General features: G+C 45.3%; 1 protein-coding gene across 6 annotated transcripts in view; it reads left to right on the top strand.

Annotated features, from left to right (window-relative positions):
- SLC35F2 (solute carrier family 35 member F2) overlaps positions 1-9,354 on the top strand; it is a 101,637-nt gene extending 92,283 nt beyond the window's left edge. For 4 of the 6 annotated variants that reach the window (XM_042959712.1, XM_042959711.1, XM_042959710.1 and 1 more), the window contains 4 exons: positions 361-517; positions 1,985-2,037; positions 3,136-3,290; positions 8,360-9,354. In XM_042959712.1, the coding sequence (XP_042815646.1) occupies positions 361-517; positions 1,985-2,037; positions 3,136-3,290; positions 8,360-8,545 (551 nt within the window). In that variant the 3' untranslated portion in view covers positions 8,546-9,354. The other 2 variants (XM_042959715.1, XM_042959714.1) reach the window with 2 other exon arrangements.
- Positions 9,355-22,848: the final 13,494 nt, after the last annotated feature.

The following is a 22,848-nucleotide window of genomic DNA, read 5'->3' as shown; positions in this document are numbered from 1 at the left end:
TTGTGCCCTTTGAGAGAAGATAACCTTGACTGGGTAGCTTCCTTCCCTGTAGTTTTCAGTTAATCCCCTGCCATAAATTCCATCAATTTCTCTGTCATAGAATCATTTCCTGAGGCCTTATGTTATGGCTCCATTTTCTGATCTTATAGTCTCCTGAGGGGTTGAACTGTGAGAAAAATCATGGCAGAATTGTGCCAGAAATTGAGGAGAAGAAGGGTCCTTAAACTTTCAGAAATCAGGGTTTGTCCTTCCATAAAGACTTACTTAAACGAACGTGAACCAGATAAACTGCTGGAAGCGAGCGAGCGAGGGTCCCCTATATTGACACTGTGTTGTGTTTTGTGCCTTGTCTTCCTGCAGGTAGTGACGTGCTGATTGGTGACATCTTGGTCCTTCTTGGAGCTTCTCTCTATGCTGTTTCTAATGTGTGTGAAGAGTATATCGTGAAGAAGCTGAGCAGGCAGGAGTTTTTAGGAATGGTGGGCCTATTTGGAACCATTATCAGTGGCATACAGCTGTAAGAGTCTAAAATTTCCCTTAAAAACCAAAGAAGTAGGGGCGCCTGGGTGGCTCAGTCAGTTGAGCGTCCGACTTCGGCCCAGGTCATGATCTCACGCTTCGTGAGTTCGAGCCTCGCGTCGGGTTCTGTGCTGACAGCTTGGAGCCTGGAGCCCGCTTCGGATTCTGTGTCTCCCTCTCTCTCTGTCCCTCCCCAGCTCATGTTCCCCCTCTGTCTCTGTCAAAAATAAACTAAACAAAAAAAAACCCCAAAGAAGCACATTTATCATACATGATCACTTTCTAGCTACTACTGTTCATTGTTGATTTGGCCCAGATTCCGATTTGAAATCGGTGACTTGCTAACTATCTATGAGGAGGCTCTTTTGTTTTGTTTTGTTTTTTGTTTATTTTTATGTGTTTTGAGAGAGAGAGAGCAGGTAGGGAGGGACAGAGAGAGTGGGGGGGTGGGGAGAGAGAGAGAATCCCAAGCAGGCTCTGCACTGTCAGCACAGAGGCCAATGTGGGGCTTGAACTCAAGACTGTGAGATCATGACCTGAGCCGAAACCAAGAGCTGGATGCTTAACCAACTGAGCCACCCAGCACCCCTAGAAGATTCTAGAAATGGCAAAAAATATGCCTAATTTTCTTTCTTTTTTTTAGATGTTTTTAATTATTTTTGAGACAGAGAGAGACAGAGCATGAGCAGAGGAGGGGCAGAGAGTGGGGGAGACACAGTATCTAAAGCAGACTCCAGGCTCTGAGCTGTCAGCACAGAGCCCGACGTGGGGCTCGAACTCACACACTGCGAGATCATGACCTGAGCCGAAGTTGGACGCTTAACTGACTGAGCCACCCAGGCGCCCCTATGCCTCATTTTCTTACGTGTGCATGATGTTTGGGATTTCTGCTTACAGTGTGGTTGGGGCATTACCAAGAAAGACTGTTTTTCAATGATTTCCAGAAACTATTATCTCCCTATTCAAATGGAAGACACACTGTCATGTTTTCCTTCTATAGCTGACCACTATTTGAAAACTGCTTCTACAGGCATAAAACATGTTTATGGGCCCCTTTGATTTTATTCTATGTCATTTTTTTTTTTTTAATTTTTTTTTTTAACATTTATTTTTGGGACAGAGAGAGACAGAGCATGAACGGGGGAGGGGCAGAGAGAGAGGGAGACACAGAATCGGAAACAGGCTCCAGGCTCTGAGCCATCAGCCCAGAGCCTGACGTCGGGCTCGAACTCATGGGCCGCGAGATCGTGACCCGAGCCGAAGTCGGACACTCAACCGACTGAGCCACCCAGGCGCCCCTCTATGTCATTTTTATTAAACATACTTACCAAAATTTAAAAATCAATGTAATCCTCAAAAAAGAATCAACATAATTCTTCACCTTAGCTGATGTATAGCAACTAAAATGCTTATAAACAAGTGAAAATGAGTAAGATCTCACTGTGACCTCTTGTTTTAATCTTAGATCGATCGTTGAATGTAAGGATATTGCCAGCATTCAGTGGGACTGGAAAATCGGTATGTTCATAAATGTTCATCCTTTTTTTGGTCAGTATCCTTTTCCTCTAAGTGACAAAAACACGCATCAAGAAATAAATACCTTCATTTACATAATATTTAGTCATTTCTGTAAAATCACACAGTAATTAAGTACACAGAGGGCTCCAGTGGTCTACAGGGAGCTTTCCGTGAGAACTTGTAAATGAACCTTCCACAGGAGTTAATTCTTAACCTTAACCTTCAGGAATAGCTTTGCTGTCCTAGGAATTCTGAGCAAGACTGACCTTCGGTCACACTCCCTGTCAATTAGATCTGTATCACGAGTCCTCAAAGCTCTTGTGAAGGTTGTCTGCTTGATGTAATTTGTGAAACATTAACCCGAATCATCTGATGGCACGTAATCACCCACCACCTTCCATTGCTTCTCTCTGGTATTCCTGGGCACCTGCACTAATCAATAATGTAGAAGAAAACAGTGGTGAAACAGGAAAGACTCCAACCTTATTTAATGATGGGTGGAAAGAAGTTATAAGCAGTACGTAAAATGCCGTGTTCATTTGCCAGGCTTGGATAATTTAGTTCAGTTAAATAACTTCGATTGCTGGGGTGTGAGTGGGTGTGTGTGGGTGTGTGTCGGGTATGGGGGTGAGATTGAAGAGGCGTTTGCAAAGCTAAATAGTGAGCACCCACACTGTCCAATAGAGGATGGTTATACTGTGCTTTCTGGGAACACTGAATTTAATGAGATGAACAAAAGATAATGGGTGTTTCTTCTTGATCGTTATTCTGCTTTTATTGACCTTTTATCACAAGATCTCTCTGCCTGGGGCGGCTGGAGCTGTTGAACCAGTCCCACCGTGAGCAAGTTTCTGTGCCCTTCCCCCTCTAACACCCTGTTGGAGTTTTGAAGTCCTTCCTCTATGTCATGTCTTATTATTATATTTTTCCTGAGAGCTTTCTATGCCTCATTGGCAATGCTGAGTGTTAACAAGAGACTTTGTAGATAGTATGTTAAACAGTTAGGGAATTTTATACGGCAGCCAAGCCTTCAGAGTGTCTTTGACTTCTGATTTCTTCCTGTGATATTCGATATTCCACTTTTGTGTCCCCCCACAGCCCTGCTGTTTGTGGCGTTTGCCCTCTGTATGTTTTGCCTGTACAGCTTTATGCCGCTGGTGATTCAGGTCACTAGTGCCACTTCTGTGAACTTGGGCATCCTGACAGCCGACCTCTACAGTCTTTTCTTTGGACTCTTTCTGTTTGGCTATAAGGTAAGCAAATAGGAACACTTGTTTGGTCTAAAAGAAGTAACGGGTTGCTTTAATATTTTAGATCCAAAATTAAACCTCATTTTTGGGGCAAGAATTCACTGACAGGGGCGCCTGGGTGGCTCAGTCGGTTAAGCGTCCGACTTCGGCTCAGGTCATGATCTCACCATTCATGAGTTTGAGCCCTGTCGGGCTCTGTGCTGACAGCTCAGGGCCTGGAACCTGCTTCCGATTCTGTGTCTCCCTCTCTCTCTGCCCCTCTCCTGCTTGTGCTCGGTCTGTTTCTCTCGCAAAAAGTGAATCAACATAAAAAAAAAAGAATTTCACTGGAAAGTCCCCCTGCGCTCCAGGCAAGTAGCATCTTATTAGTATTATAAGAAGACTTTTGATGTTACAGACTTCTGAAAGGGTCTTGGGTCCCCTCGAAGGTCTTGGGAGCTTGAGAACTGCTGCATCAGAAACCCGTCTTTCTTTAGTTGTACCTTCAGTAGATGCCTATTGACAAGCTTGCCATCACAGCAAGCGATTTGAACAAATAGTTAGAATGTTGGCTGTTGCTTGATAATTTTAGTTTCATTTGGGAACAACAACTACAGTCCTTTGTCCTTGTAGAATTTTGTATCCAGGCAGAAATTGCTTGGCACAGATTTACACTATTCCCAGGAATTGGCTGTGAACTCACAAAGCCTAGTTCTGTGCGTTCTCAGAAATTTCTGCTTAAAGAAGCATAAACCATTTTTGCCCTGCAAGGTTACATGTAATAGGAGCTAGCTGTTATCTTTACAATCTTGCTGGTTAAGGTATTCCTGAACTAAAACTGAAAGGGTATTTATAGCTTCTTGGCAGCATCATTAAAAAATAACATGTCAAAATGAATCGGAGAAGTGATCTAACAAGCCTAGATTTTTTTTTTTTAATGAGAACAATTGCTAAGGGCTACAAAGTAGGCCTTCAAAGTGAGTGAGTTGTTGGGGAGGGAGGCAAGAAAGTTTGATGCTGTGCTTGCATTTCACATAGCTACCACTAGGAGGTGATGGTGTTTCTGTTTTGCAGTTAAACTTAGCAGTTGGCAGGTTATGTGTTACATACAACTTCACTCACCTGTACTTTTTTCTTTTTAGTAAGTAAAATTTTCTAAGTAAAATAATACCCAAAGTGGGAAGGAAGAAGTAAGGTTAAAGAAATAAAAGCTTTGAAGTGAAAATACACCTGCCACTACTTATTATAAGCTCCCTTCATGCAGATATTTCCTCTTTCACTGCTCTTAACTTTATATGAAAAAGCCATTTTTTTGACCACATACCTTTAAATTGTTATTCTCAGAATTGGAGCATGCAGACTTTAAAATTCCTTCCCAGTTCTTTTGCTGTATGTTTCTTTGTCCCTGCATGTCTAGCAGCTCACTCTTAGATCAGACTTGGTTGTTTTGGTCAAAGGCTGTTTTGAGGCTTGTAGAGCAAAGAGCAGATCTGCTGTGATCTTCAGAGTAAATTACAGAGGTGGAAAACCATTCAGAGCTTCAAGAAGATACCTAGTGTTGTAGAACCGGTTTTTAAAGACAGGATTATAAGCCCAATATACTACCACTTTTTTACAATTGTAGTATCTAAAATAATGTTGGCTCTGATTTTTTATTAAAAAAATTTTTTAATGTTTATTTTTGAGAGAGGGCAGCAGAGAGAGACAGAACATGAGTGGGGGAGGGGCAGAGAGAGAGGGAGACACAGAATAGCAAGCAGGCTCCAGGCTCTCAGCTGTCAGCACAGAGCTCGACACGGGGCCCAGACCCACAAACCATGAGATCACGATCTGAGCTGAGGTTGTATGCTTAACCAGCTGAGCCCCAGGTGCCCCACTTTGGCTCTGATTTTTTAAAAAATCAGAGAGTTGAAAACGTTTAAAAATTTTGCCTCCTCTGGAATTGATCTTGAGTAAATACTTACCGACCAGAGGAGCTACAAGAAACTTCCTGCATAGATCCAGATACAAAGGGTAGAATTCAAAGTAAGAAAAAAGGTGAAGGTAAGAGCCTCTAATTCAGGAAACCCCGTTTCCTCAGAGTCTCTCCCCTCTAAGAGAAGTGTCTCCATTCGATCACCTGCTTCTTAAAAGGAAAAGTTATTTTTTCTTCTAAACATTTAAAACCACCAAACCAAAGAGGACATGTTTTGACCAAGTTATGTAGATTTACCCACAAGTAACAGTGAACATTTTATAGGCGAACATAAGTACTGGCTTTATAACACTGACTTTAAACGTTTAGGGTACTCTAAATAGCTTTAACTTTCCCTAATATACTCTGAATATTTTCTCCCCAACAAATATTTATTAAATACCGGCTGTGTGTTGAGGATGGTGCTGAGTATTGATCCCAGAACTAAAGCCAGGTTCTGCTGTTCAGCCTGACATCAACACTGACTTTGCATCATTGTCATTGACTTTGAAGGCTTCCGCACTTTGCCGAGGGCTGTGGCTGTTCCATTCCTTAAAGAGTTCTAAAGTCTCTAGGGGAAGAAGTAATCAAGAGCCTTTAAAAAATTAACGTGTGGAAACCAATGGTGACTGGCAGAAGCCCACTGCTGGAGATGAGCAGCAATGCTCTTTTTTTTTTTTTTTTTTTTTCAACGTTTTTAATTTTATTTTTGGGACAGAGAGAGACAGAGCATGAACGGGGGAGGGGCAGAGAGAGAGGGAAACACAGAATCGGAAACAGGCTCCAGGCTCCGAGCCATCAGCCCAGAGCCTGACGCGGGGCTCGAACTCACGGACCGCGAGATCGTGACCTGGCTGAAGTCGGACGCTTAACCGACTGCGCCACCCAGGCGCCCCTGAGCAGCAATGCTCTTAATGCTCATTTCACACCCCTGGTTAGTTCCTCCTTCCCCCTTTGGGAGTGTATCTAGATTCTTTCTCCTCATCTCCTTTCCCAACCTGTTGTGTTTTCTGATTGTTTTTGTTTGTCACCCCCTTATTAGAACTCTTTTTAGACATTAGAACTCTTTGGGGTACACTATGAAATCTCAGCTAGTTTAAAAATATTTATTGGCTTGAGCAAATAGCACACCCCATTCTTAACTTTAAAATCAGGTTAGCAGGACCATTCATAAGTTGAGTTCGCTTGTTGCAAGGGAAAAAAATGGTCCTAGGCACTTAATTACACATAAATCGTGCTGCCTAGTTTCCCTAAGTTTTACTGCACCATCCTTGGTCAGTCTTTAGCTTTTCTCTTTCTGTGTTTTATCTTTGGTGCTGTTAAAAACAATGTTAATTTCCTTAATACTTGATGTTTTGTATGGATCCTCAACTCCAATGAGAGTGAATATACAGAGTGCATATTTATTTAAACTTTGGGGGTATGTCAGGCCATTTTTGGTAAGAATACACAGTGAATTAGTGTTGTGTCTTCACTGCATTTTGCTCTGGGTAGTTGTTTTCCTAAACAGAGAGGGGCAGGTTGGAGAAAGCCACCAGGAACTCCATGTCTCGGTGGTGTGTCTGTCAGAACGGGTTCTTGCTGTAATCAGTCCTTCTGGGAGCAGAGAGGGTAGGGGATTCCTCCTGTAGGGGCTCCCTTCCCTGTGCTTGTCCACCTGCACTTTACAGCAGTGACTTCTTTGGGTTGGAGGCGTTGCTGAGAAATGGTCTTTCGAGCTCTAAAAATCTGAATCTGCTCAGTCCACCATAAATTTGATTATGTAACACTTGCCTGCAGGGACAAGATAATTTATTATATTTTAACAAAGTGGATTTTATTTCATTTTTTAAAGTTTATTTTTATTTATTTTTGAGAGAGAGATAAAGGATGAGCAGGGGCGGGGCAGAGAGCAAGGGAGACACAGAATCGGAAGCAGGCTCCAGGCTCTGAGCTATTAATACAAAGCCTGATGTGGGGCTTGAACCCATAAACCATGAGGTCGTGACCTGAGCCGAAATCAAGAGTCAGACGCTTAACTGACTGAGCCACCCAGGTGCCCCCAAAATGGATTTCACCACATTCTCACACATGAAGGGTTGTTGAGAACTTGTCACATCTGTACATCCACATTGTATCTTAGGTCCTATCTTCCTCTGTTTCACATCAGTATTATAAATTGTGCTTATGGTCTGAAATTGACTCTCTCATGGTGTCCAGGCTGACTTTCGATTCTCTCCACTGAGTGGGACTGGTTGCAAGGTGGGAGTACAGCTGGGTTATCACAGAGCGAGGCAAAATTTCCATTCTCTAGAGATCCAAGTGTCCCCTTGGCTGAGGCGCCAGCTGCTGTGGCCAGAGTGTCGCGGCCGGCGCGACAAACACCGAGGTCAGGGTCCTGAGGGTAGGGGAATGCAAGAAAAAAAGAGAGAAGAGAAAGTTTGGGAACAGGAGGGTTCCCTGGGCTGATGGCCCAAGTGACGGCTTTATTGTTGCTGTACACAATCTTTTATAACCAGACTCTTATGGGTTAGGTCATTCTAAGAATAAACAGGTTTCACATAATCGCTGCCCACCAAAACATTTAGTTCTGTGTTTCTTGTGCATTTTCTAGACAGGTCACAAGACCTTGTTGATAAGATCGCTAGCAAAACACAATTCCCATGTTTGTTTCTATCTGACTCGGGGTAGAAAAAGGGAGGTAGCATTACTGCCAACACCTGCAGACCACAGGCTTCAGGAATTAACTTTCTCAGCCTTGACAAGGCTTTCGTTATGCCCTTGAAAGTGGGGGAATGGGAGGGGGAACCACCGGGTTGGCTTGAGTCAACAGGGAACGTTGCTTGACCCGGTCTCAGCCTGGCGCCGGGGCCCGGCCTCCCACGTGAATGGGAGGGGGGACCACCGGGTTGGCTTGAGTCAACGGGGAACATTGCTCGACCCGGTCTCAGCCTGGCACCGGGGCCCGGCCCCCCACACCAGAGTGCGTACGATCACCGGCATCCGTACTGGAGGGTTTGGGGCATGAGCGAGTGTCTCCTTAGGCAACTTTCAGGAAAAAAGGATTGTGAGAGGGTCACCCTGAAAGCACAGTTGGCAAAGGGCGGCAGCCATCGTGTGTTTGTCGGAGACCACGACCCGTAGCCTGTTCTCCTCCTAGTTTTCGGGGCTCTACCTCCTGTCCTTCACCGTCATCATGGTGGGGTTCGTCCTCTACTGCTCCACCCCCACGCGCACAGCCGAGCCGGCAGAGAGCAGCGTGCCGCCCATCAGCAGCATCGGAATCGACAACCTAGGACTGAAGCTCGAGGAGAACCTGCAGGAGACCCCCTCGGCCGCCTTGTAGCTGGACAAGAAGGGGCGCACACGCCTGAGGCTTCCTGGGAAGCCGGGAGCTGTTGCCGGGGGCAAGCAGAGCCCGCCGAGCACCGAGGGGACACTTGGAAAATTGGTAGGTGGGGAGTGAGCCCCGTAGCATTGGACTGGATCCAGTGGTTAAATTTTACAAAGGAATACAAAATAATGTATCAAAAGTAGAACTATGAAAATAGAACAGAAGACAGGGTGGCTGGGATCGTGTCTCTGTTTGAGAACCAATACCTGTTAGTGTCAGGGAGACAAGCTGTGTCCCCGTACTGGGGTCTCGGAGGCACAGGTGGGAGAGCATTGCGGGGAGACAACCAGGCACGATCCAGCCTCAGGACAGGGCCTGAAAGTGGGCTGTCCAGCGGGGCTGGGCAGTCAGAAGTTGGGGGAGTCGGTGTGGTTTGGGGTCGGTTTCCACAGTTAGAGGCTTCTGGGTTTTGTCTCGCTGAGACAGTAGTTGTCCACAAGCCTTGTGGCCTTTATACCACAGTGAGGTCTGGTGATTGCATATGGCGGCATGGGTGGGGTAGCCCTTGAGAAATCCCGAGATACAAGTGTGAGTATCATAGATATAGGAAAGAAGGGTCCATACAGTAGACTGAGGAACCCTCTCTCCGTTGTTCAAAGAGGGTGCCACACTACTTCTTACCAAGTGTTTGTAACGTGCCATGAGACATCATCTATCACTATGCCACTTTACAAAAACTGTGTATGTAAACTTTTTTCTAATGTAATAAAGAAATTGAGGGTAAACGTTCATGTTATTAAAAGATTTTGATGTCATGGAAATACATTCACTGTGTGGTTTCTTTGATTAACCAGTTCCCCTTCTGGATTTTAAATGACTTTATTAGGGGCGCCTGGGTGGCTCAGTCTGTTGAGCGTCCGACTTCGGCTCGGGTCATGATCTCACCGTCAGTGGGTTTGAGCCCTGCGTCGGTCTCTGTGCTGACAGCTCAGAGCCTGGAGCCTGCTTCGGATTCTGTCTCCCTGTCTCTCTGCCACTCCCCCACTCACGCTCTGTTCTCTGTGTCTCTCCAAAATGAGTAAATGTTAAAATTTTTTTTAATAACTTTATATATTCCAGATTTCTCCATATCTAACATTTTAGGATCATGTCTTTCTGTAAGGTGGCAGACCTGTCTGGGGCTGTGTTGGGATGGAGGGAAGTTCAGAGTGAACCCACAGATCATTATTTGCCAGAATAATCTTTTTAAAATTGAATTATCTTAATTAAAATTTTTTTAAATATGTATTTTTAAAATTTATTTATTTATTTTGAGAGAGCGAGTGCAAATGGAGAAGGGAGAGAGAATCCCAAGGCAGCTCTGTAGCACTACCGTAGAGCCCGACATGGGGCTTGAACCTGTGAACCTCAAGATCATGACCTGAGCCAAAGTCAGATGCTTAACTGACTGAGCCACCCAGACACCTCTAATTTTTTTTTTTTTTTTTTTTTTTTTTTTTTTACTTTTTTGAGTGAAATAAACTTTTATTCTCTGCAGCTGATTAAAACTAATGGTTGGTTTTTGCTCTGTACCGTTCACAGCTACCAATGAGTGGACAAGTTTAGGTTACAGTGTTTGGCCCTTTGGGGAAGACTTTCAGTTTGATTAGTACATTATTTCTTAAAATATCCTTCTTTGGGGGGTGCCTGGGTGGCTCAGTCGGTTAAGCATCTGACTCTTGATTTCGGCTCACGTTATGATATCGCGGGTTGTGGGTTCGAGCCCTGCATCAGACTCAGCGCTGACAGCATGGAGCCTGCTTGGATTCTCTCTGTCTCTCTCTCTTTCTCTCTCTCTGTCTCTCAAAATAAGTAAATAAACAGGGGCGCCTGGGTGGCTCAGTCGGTTGAGCGTCTGACTTCAGCTCAGGTCATGATCTCGCAGTTTGTGAGTTCAAGCCCCGTGTCGGGCTCTGTGCTAACAGCTCAGAGCCTGGAGCCTGCTTCAGATTCTGTGTCTCCCTCTCTCTGCCCCTTCCCCACTCATGCTCTGTCTCTCTTTCTCTGTCAAAAATAAATAAACTTTTTAAAAAAATAAGTAAACATAAAAAAAACTTTTTAAAATATCTTGCTTTGGCATAAACCTGTATGTAGGGACAGTGAAATGGAGAATCTCCGGTGACAGCATCCCACGTGTCTGTTAAGGTTTAGCTCAACTGTCATCTCTTTCTCTGAAGCCTTCTTCAGGCCATCCAGGCCGGGCCTCTGCTCCTGTAGGCTACCGGGGCCCTTGTTCATATCTTCTTGTAGCACTTACTGAGCGCTTGCTGTTTACCTGCCCTTCTTCACCACGGGCTGAGCTCTTTCAGGTCCACTGTGGCTTTTGTTCATCTTTCTAGACCTTGGTCATCTCACCTCTTGGGCATTTGTTAAGTGAACTTTGTCTTTGGTCCCAGTTCAGAGAATTTAAGGGGAGACTGATCTAAAGTAAGGGTTTTTATGCAGATACTTTTAGGCAGTATTATCTTACCCTGCTCTGCCCTGCCCTGCCCTGCCCTGCCCTGCCCTTTCCACCCATCCCCCTAAACCTGGTGTTTTTTCTCGTCTCCTGCTCCCTCTGGAGAGGCAGGGGCAAAGGAATTCCCGCGTTAGCATCCTGAATTAAACCTTAGAATTCGGTCTTCCAGAGATGCAATGCTGTGAATGACATTCAGCAATTGAATAATGGTACCACAAAGCTGTGCGTCCTGGCTTCAATATTTAGTTCATGAAGACTGTCACTTCCCGGTCTCCATAATAACACTTCCATGGAAAATGTGTCTTCAGATATCCGGCTCACACACAAGCTTTTGAAACACAATACGTTCTTACATTGAGAACCTCCTGTAATTACTTTTCCAGCCTATTAGAACAGTATTGATGTTTCGATCTTTTTTTTGTAGATATTCATACCATTAAAAAAACCCTCCTGAATGTTACAATAGGGCTGCTAGGTTGTTCTCTAGTGTCGTACAGAAGTAATAAATTGTGCAGTTGGACTGTGGTAACACTGGAAGGAGAGCAGTCTTTGCTGGTGCCATTTTCACTGTTTGCGCTCTGAAAGTAGGTTCTCTTGTGGACAGGCGGTTAACATTTCTCACCCTTCTGGGACCAGTGGCTCGTGGAGAATTTGTATGTGTTATCTGTGGTGTGCCCAGCAGGTGGCGCTTTAACAGGTGTTCCTTACAGAGACCTGTGACATAAACCATTGTCATTTTATAGTACCTCCGTAATATCCTGTTAAATCGAAGTGTTTTGTTTTGAAAGAGGGTATTCTGATGACTGCCTTCAGCAGGGATTGGCTTTGATGAGCAGGTGAAGGATAGAATTCTCAGAGAAGTGGAAGCCTCTCTTGCAGGGCAGAGTTTGGTGGCTTGCGGGAACACAGATGCCAAGATTTCTTTCAGCTTGGCAGCTTGCAGCCCCCATGGCTCTTGAAACACTGAATTCTGAGGGGCTACGGTTCCCCTGGAGCTGCTGAGCCAGCAGGTGCGTGTCTAGTGAGAGGAGCTGGGAAGATTTTCATGTAAAAGCCAGCCTGATCGTGCCGTTTTCCCTGCAGCTCTGGAGCCTGCCCTTTTACGACGCCGTCTGCATGGGCTCTGAGGTCTTCTGTCTGCCTAGTCACGACTCTCTTTTCTGTCATTATTATGGTGATGTGCCATTTTCATCCACATTTAATCACTTAGTATCTGGACGCATCCTCAGCCCTCAAAAGATACGCATAAATCAGGGAACTTCAGCAGATAGCCACTTAGCTGATTAAAAGGCGAGTGATTTATGAGGAAATTAGGTAATGCTGAACGTGCAGTTCTCCCACAGTCCTAGGGCGTTCGGAGACGTCTGGCAATCTAGAAATGGTATCTCAAGGGGAGTAAAGGCTCTCCAGAAGAGCAGAATTTTACTTGTAGGATTTAATGTCCCAGACTTCCTGCTCCTGATGGCTTTTGTCATGCACTTCACTCCTTGGTTGAAATACTGTCCTCTTCAAGCAATCCTGAAGTGCAGATACTTTTGGAGAAGGAATTTAGGTTGGAAGGGAAGTCGTTTGAACAATTACTGGCTCCAAGTGACCTTAACAAGCATACAGATGGTGCCATACAACCAACCCGCGGTGAGCAGTGACTGCCTGTGGCCTGCCCAGTGGGGAGGCCAGATTCTGCACACCAGGTATGATGGAGGGGGCTAGCGGTGCTAGTGTCTGGAGTTACCACGTGGAGTCCCACCTTCCCCGACCACACATGGTACTTTGTTTCTGCGAAGTGACCGTGCTCTCCCGCTCCGGCCCAAGTATTTCACGTTTTCCCATTCTTTGGGATGTCTATTCTCACTCGGTCTTGTGAGCCCACGTGAGAGCTTACCCAGTTTGGTCTTTGTGAAAAGGCTGGCAGGTGAATGCGTGCACCTTAAATGGGGGTGCGGAGGGACACAGACCATCGTCCCCTCCGTCAGCAGCTCCTCCCCAGCCCTACCCTCCAACATCTTATTTCTCCAGAAACTGCTTTGTCCGTAGGACTGATAGCAGCTGCCCCAGGAAGTCTGCCCCCACCCGTGACACACAGCTAGAGGCATTCCTGTAGAACTTCAATTTCCGGTCCACCTGTTGGGTTGAGTGTAAATAGTACCTTCATTGGCCACAACTGGCATATGGTAATTCGGAGGATTTGACAAGACGGGGAGGGCCAGGGCCTGATTCTTGATCTGCTCACTACAGTGTGAGCCATGCCAGAACAGGGGTGTGTGGCCCAGTTGAGAGCCACAGCTGGCTGGGGAGCATAGTGTACTTCCCAAGAACTCTTGGGTCATGATACACGAACTTAGGTTATGCCCCATCTCTTTGTGGGGAGTAGAGCAGGAAGACTCTAGGTCAGGCAGAGCCCCTGGCTGGGAGACTTGTTTGTAGACAGAAGGGCACTTTCTAGTTGCCTGAAGTTCAGGGATGACATGCTAATCTAGGAAGAAGTTTGGCTGGGTTATGGGAGGATACCCACAGAGATCCCCAAGACAGGGATGCATGGGACAAGAAGAGACTAGGGAAGGTGAGAGTCCTATGCCCCTGGGACTGTGGATGGCACCACATTCGTGATGGTCGAAGGGTGCTTTTGTCCAACTTACATAGGCAGGAGCACTGGTTTCTGCTTTGTGAGGCTCTGTTGATTTTCTTCCCAAATATACGGTATTACCATGGAGAAGATGGTTCTCTGGATGACAAAGGGATGACAAAGGAATCTCTGGATTCCTTTCTGGGTGGGGCCTGTGCCGATCCAGGTGGGCCCAGACTTGATATGGTGCGTTGTGGTTCTCCAGGGAACGACCTGAACCTGCTGAAGCCTGGCCATCTGGCTCACGGTCCTTAATACTTAGCATTCAAATTCAAACAGTCATCTCGTAAGGTGTCAGCTGAGCTCATGCACTTAATATATATCTCTTGCCCAAAGCTACTGACTGTTTCCTGTCTAGGGGTCTACACTTTCAGGGATCAAGCAGTTTTAAATTTTCAATCCTCAAAACACAGAATATTCCCCCAAGTAGACCATCAGGTCCTCCTAAGGGATGTATCCCTTGCTACTTCAAAAGCCATGAAAGTAACTCACCTTTTTAGAGACGATTCTCCAAGGTATTCCATTGTGTCCACACCAAATTCGGGGGCAATAACTATGTTCAGTCTCTGCTATCCCATCCCCTTTGGAAGGGAAGCTTCTGTCAATAAAGGTAGGTAGAGCAGTTTTCTGGTGCCTTCCTGGCTGAAAAAGAAAAAAAAAAACCCACAGATTTGTCATCTGCACAGTCACTCCACTATATTAAATTTAGTATGACTTACATTTAAGAATAAACCATCAACTTTGAAAAATCTAGCGATTTTCCTTTTGAAGTATAACATTTACTAGTAATCATTTCTCTGATGGGGATTAATAACTACTTGTGCTTTATTGACATAGCAGTAAAATTTGTTGCCAACAGTATTGTTTTTATTTTTGGCCCACTAGAGTGATTACTTTGTGATTTTTCTCAGAGCAATAAAATTTATTTCCAACAAAGCAACTGTACATTTTATTATCTTCCTATTTCATTATTTAGCATTCCCCCCCCCCCGCCAAAGTTTTTATTAATTTATTTTGAGAGACACGGAGACAGTGCAGGTGACGGAGGGACAGACAGACAGGGAGAGAGAGAATCCCAAGCAGGCTCCGTGTTGCCAGTGCAGAGCCCAACATGGGGCACGAACTCACAAAACCATGAGATCGTGACCTGAGCCAAAACCAAGAGTCAGACGCTTAACTGAGCCACTGAGGTGCCCCCATATTTCGTTTTAGTCTCTCTCTCTCTCTCTCTCTCCCCATCTCTCCATCTGGTCAGCCAACTCCTGCCTCCCCGTCACTCATAAGCCCTCACTAAGGATTTTGACACTGGCTACTATCTTCCCACCCAACTTCCTCCATAACTTGGATGATCTGTGCCCATGTGGACGACTTGCCCACACTTGAATCGCACAGTTTATTTATGGCCTCCATGCCAATGACTGTTACCTTAATTTCTCTGCTGCTCTCGTGATACATCTGTGTCTTGTTATCACTTAGAAGTGCTTCGTGTATTCCCATATTTTATATTCTGAGCACAATTTACATCCCTAAACTCAGCATACCTGTTTGTTTTTCCAGCCCTTCTGAACTCTTGTTCTTTGGTTGCTTTCATTTCACCCCTTCTAGAATATTCTCCCTATTCTGCCCAGAGTCTGTGATTGATTGCTTGGATTTTGTCCCTCCTCACCTACATTCTTCATTTCCTTGCCCCCACATCCTGCCCAGCAAAACCCCAACGCTGGATGGGTGGTGTGATACAGTACCTTTCGTGACTTCCTAGATTGAGAGATACAGATTTGTCCCAACCTGACATTCCTAGCCCATGATCCGGGCATCACTCAACTACCTGCTTAATTAACATCACCTCTGGTCTAACTTAGGAAGTATGCGTTGGAGAATCCCTAGGGTTGAGAGTCTAGGTTATTCTTCTATCCAGTCAAGGGGGTTACATGGATAAGGTATCAGCAGGTTTGTAGTGGAAGGCCTCCCTATCAACTTCATCCTTCATTCTTTGGTTTCTCTTGGTATTGGTTCATTCCTCACTTTTTTAAATAGGAAATTTACTTGTTTATTTACTTATTTAAGAGAGAGGGCTCTTGCGCACACGGGAGGGGCAGAGGGGGGCGGAGGGAATCTCAAGAAGGCTTCATGCTCAGTGTGGAGCTTGACGTGGTGCTCTATCCCACAAACCATGAGATCATGAGTTGAAATCAAGAGGTAGACGCTCAACTGACCGAGCCACCGAGGCGCCCTGCAGCTACATCCTTCCATTTGGAATGTCCTGTTGTCCTGCCGTTATTTCCCTGCCTTCTGACAAGCCAAGCACTGGTTCAAGAAGTTTGCTTATAAGTACCAGACCTCAGGTACGACTGTTCAAGTGACACATATACCAGGTCTCCCCCATTACTTATATACTGCCCTGCTGTGCTAACATGGGGGCTACTGCCTAGGGCCCTCTGAGACAGTGAAAGTTGTCCGTCCAACAGCCTTCTACAAGATTGGTTGTTGCAACTTTAATTATAATAGCAAAAATTTGAAAACGGTGCATCAGCAGAAAGGATCAATAAATTTTGGTGTATTCACAAATGTAATGCCGCTCACTGATAAAAAGAATGTGCTTATGATACATGTGATGATGTAAATAAGTCTCAAAAACATCATATTGAGTGAAAGAAATGAAGAAAAGAGTACATATTGTATGATTCCTTTTATGTAAAGTTCAAAGACAGGAAAAACTCATTTATAGAGAATGGGGAAAGGGGTGCCTGGGTGGTTAGTCGGTTAAGCATCCGACTTCGGCTCAGGTCATGATCTCACGGTCTGTGGGTTCGAGCCCCGCATCGGGCTGTGTGCTCACAGCTCAGAGCCTGGAGCCTGCTTTGGATTCTGTGTCTCCCTCTCTCTCTGACCCTACCCTGTTCATGCTCTCTCTCTGTCTCAAAAATAAGTAAACATTAAAAAAAAATAAAAAGAGAGAGAGAATGGGGAAAAATTGACAGGAAATAGAAATCAGAATGTTAATTGCTGCCGGGTAGCGCAAGGGTCCTTGGAAAAGTGCATGAAGGAACTTTCTAGGGTGGTGAAAACATTCTCTACCGTGCCTGGCAATATTGGTTAATGGGTGTCCAATAATCTTTATGCCCATTGACTCCTTTCACTCAGACCTACCTCATCTTGCACTGTTCCTTGTTCCGTTTGATCCGCCCGATTCTCCCTTCCACCGTCCAGCTGTGACCTGTCCTGGTACCTCGGGATGGGAAACCACAAGGCTTGTGGAGGGGGTCCTGCGCAAAAGGGGTGGCATGCAAGCTCCACGTGGACCCTGATACGGAGGTGAGCAGCTTACAGTCCAGAAGTGTGGCTGTGGGATGTGACCTGCAACCCTTAGAATTCATTCTCCCAGGGGATTAGGATTCTCTGCCAAACCCACAAGGAAATTTGGGTCTGCTCTCTGTGAGAAGAGACCTTGGCACTCCAAATAGCAACTTCCTCAAGGACTTATCGTTGCTGTGATAAAAACAGCCTAGTGTAAGTATGAATTTTTTAAATTGTAATTTCAAATAAAATCTCTAAAGATCAGTACTTTCTGGTAGGCAGAATAATGACTCCCCAAAGAAGTTCAAGTCCTGTGAATATGTTACCCTACATGTTACAGATGTGATCAAGTTGCAATCTTGAGATGGAGAGAATATCCTGGATTACTGGGTGGGTCCAATGTAATCACAAGGGTCCTTATAAGTGACAGTGGAAAGTAGAAGGGTCAGGGAAGATACTGAAACAGAGTCAGAGTGATGGGACAAGACGGAAACATGACCATGAAGTACGGGGGATGGGCAGCCTCTAGAAATTGGAAAAAGCAAGAAAATAGATTCCCCCTGGAGACTCCATAAAGGAACATATAGCCTTGCCCACCCCTTAATTTTGACCCAGCAAGAACCATTTCAGACTTACGATCTCTAGAATTGGAAGATAATAAATTCGTGTTGTGTCAAGTCACTAAGTTTGTGGCTGTTTGTTACACAGTACATAGGACACTAATACACCAACGGTCTGTGGTTAACAAACACTTACATCCAGGCGTCAGGTGGAACAGGGGTACCAGAGCCATCTTGGACTCTAATCTTTTCAACTAGCTGAGGGACTGTGGACAGTGATAGTGTTCAAGTCATTGGGCCCCAGATCCTCTTCTGTTAAATGGGGATGACGGCAGGCTCCTGTTTCCATTGTTTTTCTCAAATATGGGTTGGTCGTACCCTGAGCCCGGGGAAGCATCCAATAGAGGGCAGGATCTGGGCTATGCAGTTTGCCAAACCTAACCTGTGTTCAAACTTCAGCTCTTTTATTTACTAGGTGCAGTCTTGGGCGAGTCATTTAACCTCCCTGAGCCTTTTCTTCATCTGCAAAATGAAAAGGGTAATCATGCCTCCTGCCCCATGGAAGGTTTAACCACTCAGTACATGTTACAGACTCAGAACACAGCCTGGCATTTAACAAGTGCTTGACACACTCATTGTTGGGGCCATTATCTCTGACCTTAGGTAAAGTTATCATATAAGGATGACCTTTTGCTTATTTGTAATGTGGTTGTACTCTAAGAAATGTCTTCTTCATAGATTCCTATGAGGATTAAAGAAGTGCCTGGTACTTAGTGTTCAAAAATACGAACTCCCTTTTGTATCCATGCTTGTGGATAGCATGGGGGAATTTCTTAGAAACTTGGAGGGGAGTTGGGTACCAGTTGAGTGTTTGGGCTTTGGAGAAAGACCTAAAATTTGAATCTCCTATAACTTGGTGACTTGGGGTAATTTCCTTAAGCTCTCTGAGCTCAGTGTTCTTAACCTCAATAGTTTTACCTACAGGATTGTTTAAACGCTCAGCACAGCGCCTCGCAGGGAGTAAATGCTCGTTAAAACGTGGCTAGTGTTTTGGTAGAAGGATGTCACCCGACTTTTCCGGTGTACCTCACAATCAGAAGATTGTACATAGTACATGCTCAGTAAGTTTCTCCTGAATATATCATTTCAGAAAATAATAATTTGGGTGGATTCTCATCTAGGGAGCTCATGTGGTCTTCGAAAAATTGTTTTCCCCCTGTTTACACAAATGGTTAATGATACGAAAAACTGAAGAAATACAGGTAAGAATAAGAAGGTAACAAAAATTCCTCCAGATCGGGATAGTCACCATCAGTAATTTGGAGAACGTCTTTCCAGATTTTTATGCATGTACTCACATGAATAAAATTTGCACACATATACACACATAGAAGTCTACATGTATGGAACTATATGGTACATAACACCTTGTGATTTCCTTTCTTTCTTTCTTTCTTTCTTTCTTTCTTTCTTTCTTTCTTTCTTTCTTTTTCACTCAACAAGATGTCATAGACATCTCCCCAAGCAGAGAATATTGCTCTTCCTGTCTTAAGAGTTGAATGCTTGAGGGGTGCCTGGGTGGCTCAGTCAGTTGAGCCCTCCGACTTGGGCTCAGGTCACGATCTCACAGCTTGTGGGTTCGAGCCCCGCATCAAGCTCACCACCTGCTTCGGATCGTATGTCCGCCCCCCCCCTCCCCATTTGTGCTCTCTCTGTCAAAAATACATAAATCTTAAAAACCAAAACCCCCAAACCAAAAAAACCAGAGTTTGATGCTTGAACCGGTAAGGAGGCACCTGGTAAATCAAAGAAGTGGACACTAGGTGGTGGTGTTGAGATGATGAAAAATTCGGAAAATAAATACCGGAGTTACACAGGAATGGGAGGCCCCTGGGACTTTGTTGAGCCGAATCCTGCCATTGATGTTCTGATAATTAATAACCGGTAAAAGGATATTTATCTGACTGAGATTGTATTACTTTGGAGGCTTCATATTCCCCCAGCAAGCATCAGCAACTAAGACTCTTAAAAGATTGGTAAGGCTGCCTTCAGAGCTATTTTATTGCCGATCTGTGAGCCTGAAATCTGCCCTCTAACGGGAGGAGTGAACAACTGGCCTCCCCTTCACACTCTCTTCCCAGCCTCCAATCCGGACACAGCAGAGGGACGAGCACTCTTGCTTCCTGTTGACCCTGAAAAGCAAGCCTGATTCTGGATTTCTGTCCGTGGCAGCAGAAGCCCAGCTCCACGGCAGTGAGGCCAGAACCAGCTCCCTGACTGGCCCAGGGTACTGTGGGTGATGCTCGACTCTGAGAGCCAAGTCCTAAGGGCCTAGATCCCCAGACTCCCATCAAGTGCGTCCACAGAGATAGCAGGTCAGCCTAGACCTTCAGAAGCCTAGCCACCTTGGAGCCACCTGGTTTTCTGTGGAGACTTTCCACTTCAGATGCCAACACACACACACACACACACACACACACACACACACACACACACCTTTGATATTTGTGCAGTATGCTCTATTGGGAAGAGTGCAAGATGCAAATCAGGAGTTTCAGGTCCAATTTTACGACATTGGTTAAATCCCTTACCCTACTTCTCCATCTTGGTTTTGTGAAATAGGAGTATCAGAAAACCACAGGTCCAAGATGGAGTCACTTACGCCAGGCCACGTCACCAAGATGGCGCTTAATACCTAACCCGATTGCATTTCCAAACTCCCCCAGAGGTGTAGTATTGTTGTTGTCTTTGAGATTTTATGTTTAAGTAATCTCTACACCCAGTGTGGGGCTCGAACCCACAACCCCGGGATCAAGAGTTACAGGCTCCACAGACTGAGCCAGCCAGGCGCCCCAGAAATGTAGTCTTAACTGGTCAGTCAGGAATTTTCTGGTTCAGCACCCATGATGTAATGTATCACATGGATCCTCTCCATCCCCAAAGGAAAATGAGGTAATCTGCCTAATGAGACCTCCTGCCGTCCCCCTGAGGGACGGTGCCCTCAGAGGGGAACAGTCTTTTCTTTTGCTACTAACTTCCTTGTCCCACCCTCCTTCCTTTGAAAACCTTAAATTTTATACAACTGGGAGTTCCCCCCTACTTGCTGGTTGAGATGCTACCTCATCATGAACAGCCTAATAAGGCCAATTAGATCTTCAAATTTCCTCACTTGAATTTTTGTGTGTTACACGAGTACTAACAGCTGGTCCCATTCTGGGGTATTAAATATGTAGACGATGCACACGCTTAGGACCCTGCCAGCCACCCCCGTAAATTAGAAAAAACATTCTGAATTTGGTAATTTCTATTTTTAAGAATAGCCGTCATGGGAAAAAACGGTCCTTTGTGAGTTCCTTTACCTTTATTTTATGATTCAGTTCATTTTTATTTTGTACTACGCCGACTTCAAATCACTCCATGGTAGAGGCTCCTACAGGCTTAGTACCATCCAAATACTCTGTGATTCGGGACGTGACGTTATTTTCAGAGTCAGAGCTCAGTCCTGTCACATTCACTGACAGTAACCCCATGTGTCTATTATAGCACTGAGTCACTGACATAAATTTCTTCTTACGGGAAGTGGCACAAGGCAAGGAGAGGCTTTGTTCACACAGACTCTATGAAAAGCTGTAAGTCACTTGCTCTGGAAGCAGACCCTTCTGGCTTTGGCTGGAGAAAATATCTGTCTTAATTGCACAGCCCGAATAGAGAAAGCTTGAGGAAATGGTTTGGGAAAGGACATTGTTGAAAATGTAAGGGCAATCTAGCTCTCCTTCTGGTCACAAGCAACCAAAAAGAGGGTTGGGGCACCTGGGTGGATCAGTCAGTTGAGCATCACTCTTGATCTCAGTTCAGGTCTCGATCTCAGGGTTGTGAGTTCAAGCCCCTTGCTGGGTTCCATGGGTTCCATGGGTTGGTGTGGATCCTGCCTTAAAAAAAAAAAAAAAAAAAAAAAAAAAAAAAAAAAAAAGAGGGTTAACTAGTGACCCAAATGAGGCATTGCCAATGTGATCACATTATGTTCAATTTAATTCAGTGAAATATATTTCAATCCACTTAACAGCTTGAAAAAATTTTTTTAATGTTTATTTTTTGAAAAAGAGAGCACAAACAGGGTAGGGGCAGAGGGAGAGGGGGAGACACAGAATCTGAAGCAGGCTTCAGGGTTTGAGCTGTCAGCACAGAGCCCAACATGGGGCCCGAACTCCTGAACCGTGAGATCATGACCTGAGCTGAAGTCAGCCGCTTAATCGACTGAGCCACCCAGGTGCCCCATCCACTTAAAGCTTCTTGTGTGGCTACTGTGACTAGGGAATGTGGAAGATGAAGCGGGTGTGACTTCATCCCTGCCTTCAGGAGGCATAATCTAGAAGAGACAGACATGTGCACAACTCTGTTCTCCACTGCAGTCCAGATACTTTGTGTATCTCTGTTCATGGTCCTGTATCCTCTGCTTGGAACATAGGAGGAGCTCGTTGTTTTCGGATGAATAAACATGTAATCCATGCAAGGTGGAATGTGACAGCTGCTATCAAAGAGAGAAAGTGTGATGTTGGAACATGGATTAAAAGGAAAAAGGGAGAAAGGGAGACGGAGGAAAGGAGGCATTTAGAGACCCTTAGGGATGGGTGGCATTTTGGAGGGAGCGGGGTGGGGGGGGGGGCACAGCGACTGCTCTCTTGTTCCAGGAGGGAACGGGATGGAACTCAAGGAGCACAGGCAAGGAGGTAGAGAGACAAGGGCAAGACAAACTTCAATACACATCAAAACACTGCACATCTAGGCTTCCCGTGGCAGGTTCTGCTTTAAGCACTTCATAAGCGGGGACTCTGAACCACACCACATGCCTATGAGATGTGCTGTAATTACCTCCTCTCACAGATGAGGAAACTGAGATACAGAAAAGTCGAGTCATGTCCAAGGTCAGACCACCGAGTGACAGGAACAGCATTCCAACCCAGGCAGTCGGTCTCTGGAGGTTGTGTCCTCACGCGCTTGTGAATTGCAAATTCAGTGGAGATTGCTTTTCTCTGTGTAGCCAAGGCTTTGGAAGTAGGGTTGACTTTCTCTAACCCCTTGAGTCTGGACTGAATGTGTGACTTCCTTTGGTCAGCCACATGCAGCAAAGGCAACACTATACCGATTCCAAGCTGAGACCACATTGGCTTCAGTCGCGTGGAGGAGACTTGCCCGCTGGTCGATGAGAGACGGGTGACTCCATGACCTCCTTTGTTCAAGCTGACAATAGCCCGTTCCCGGAAACTCCCAGCTGATCCCAGCCCAGATCACCGATCCACAGATCGGGACCTAAAGAAATTGTGGTTGTTTTAAGCCCTCAGAT

Source organism: Panthera tigris, chromosome D1, assembly GCF_018350195.1.
Source record: "Panthera tigris isolate Pti1 chromosome D1, P.tigris_Pti1_mat1.1, whole genome shotgun sequence".
NCBI classification, from domain to species: domain Eukaryota; kingdom Metazoa; phylum Chordata; class Mammalia; order Carnivora; family Felidae; genus Panthera; species Panthera tigris.
The sequence above is the reverse complement of the archived record's forward strand: the minus strand, read 5'-3'. Positions and strand labels throughout refer to the sequence as shown.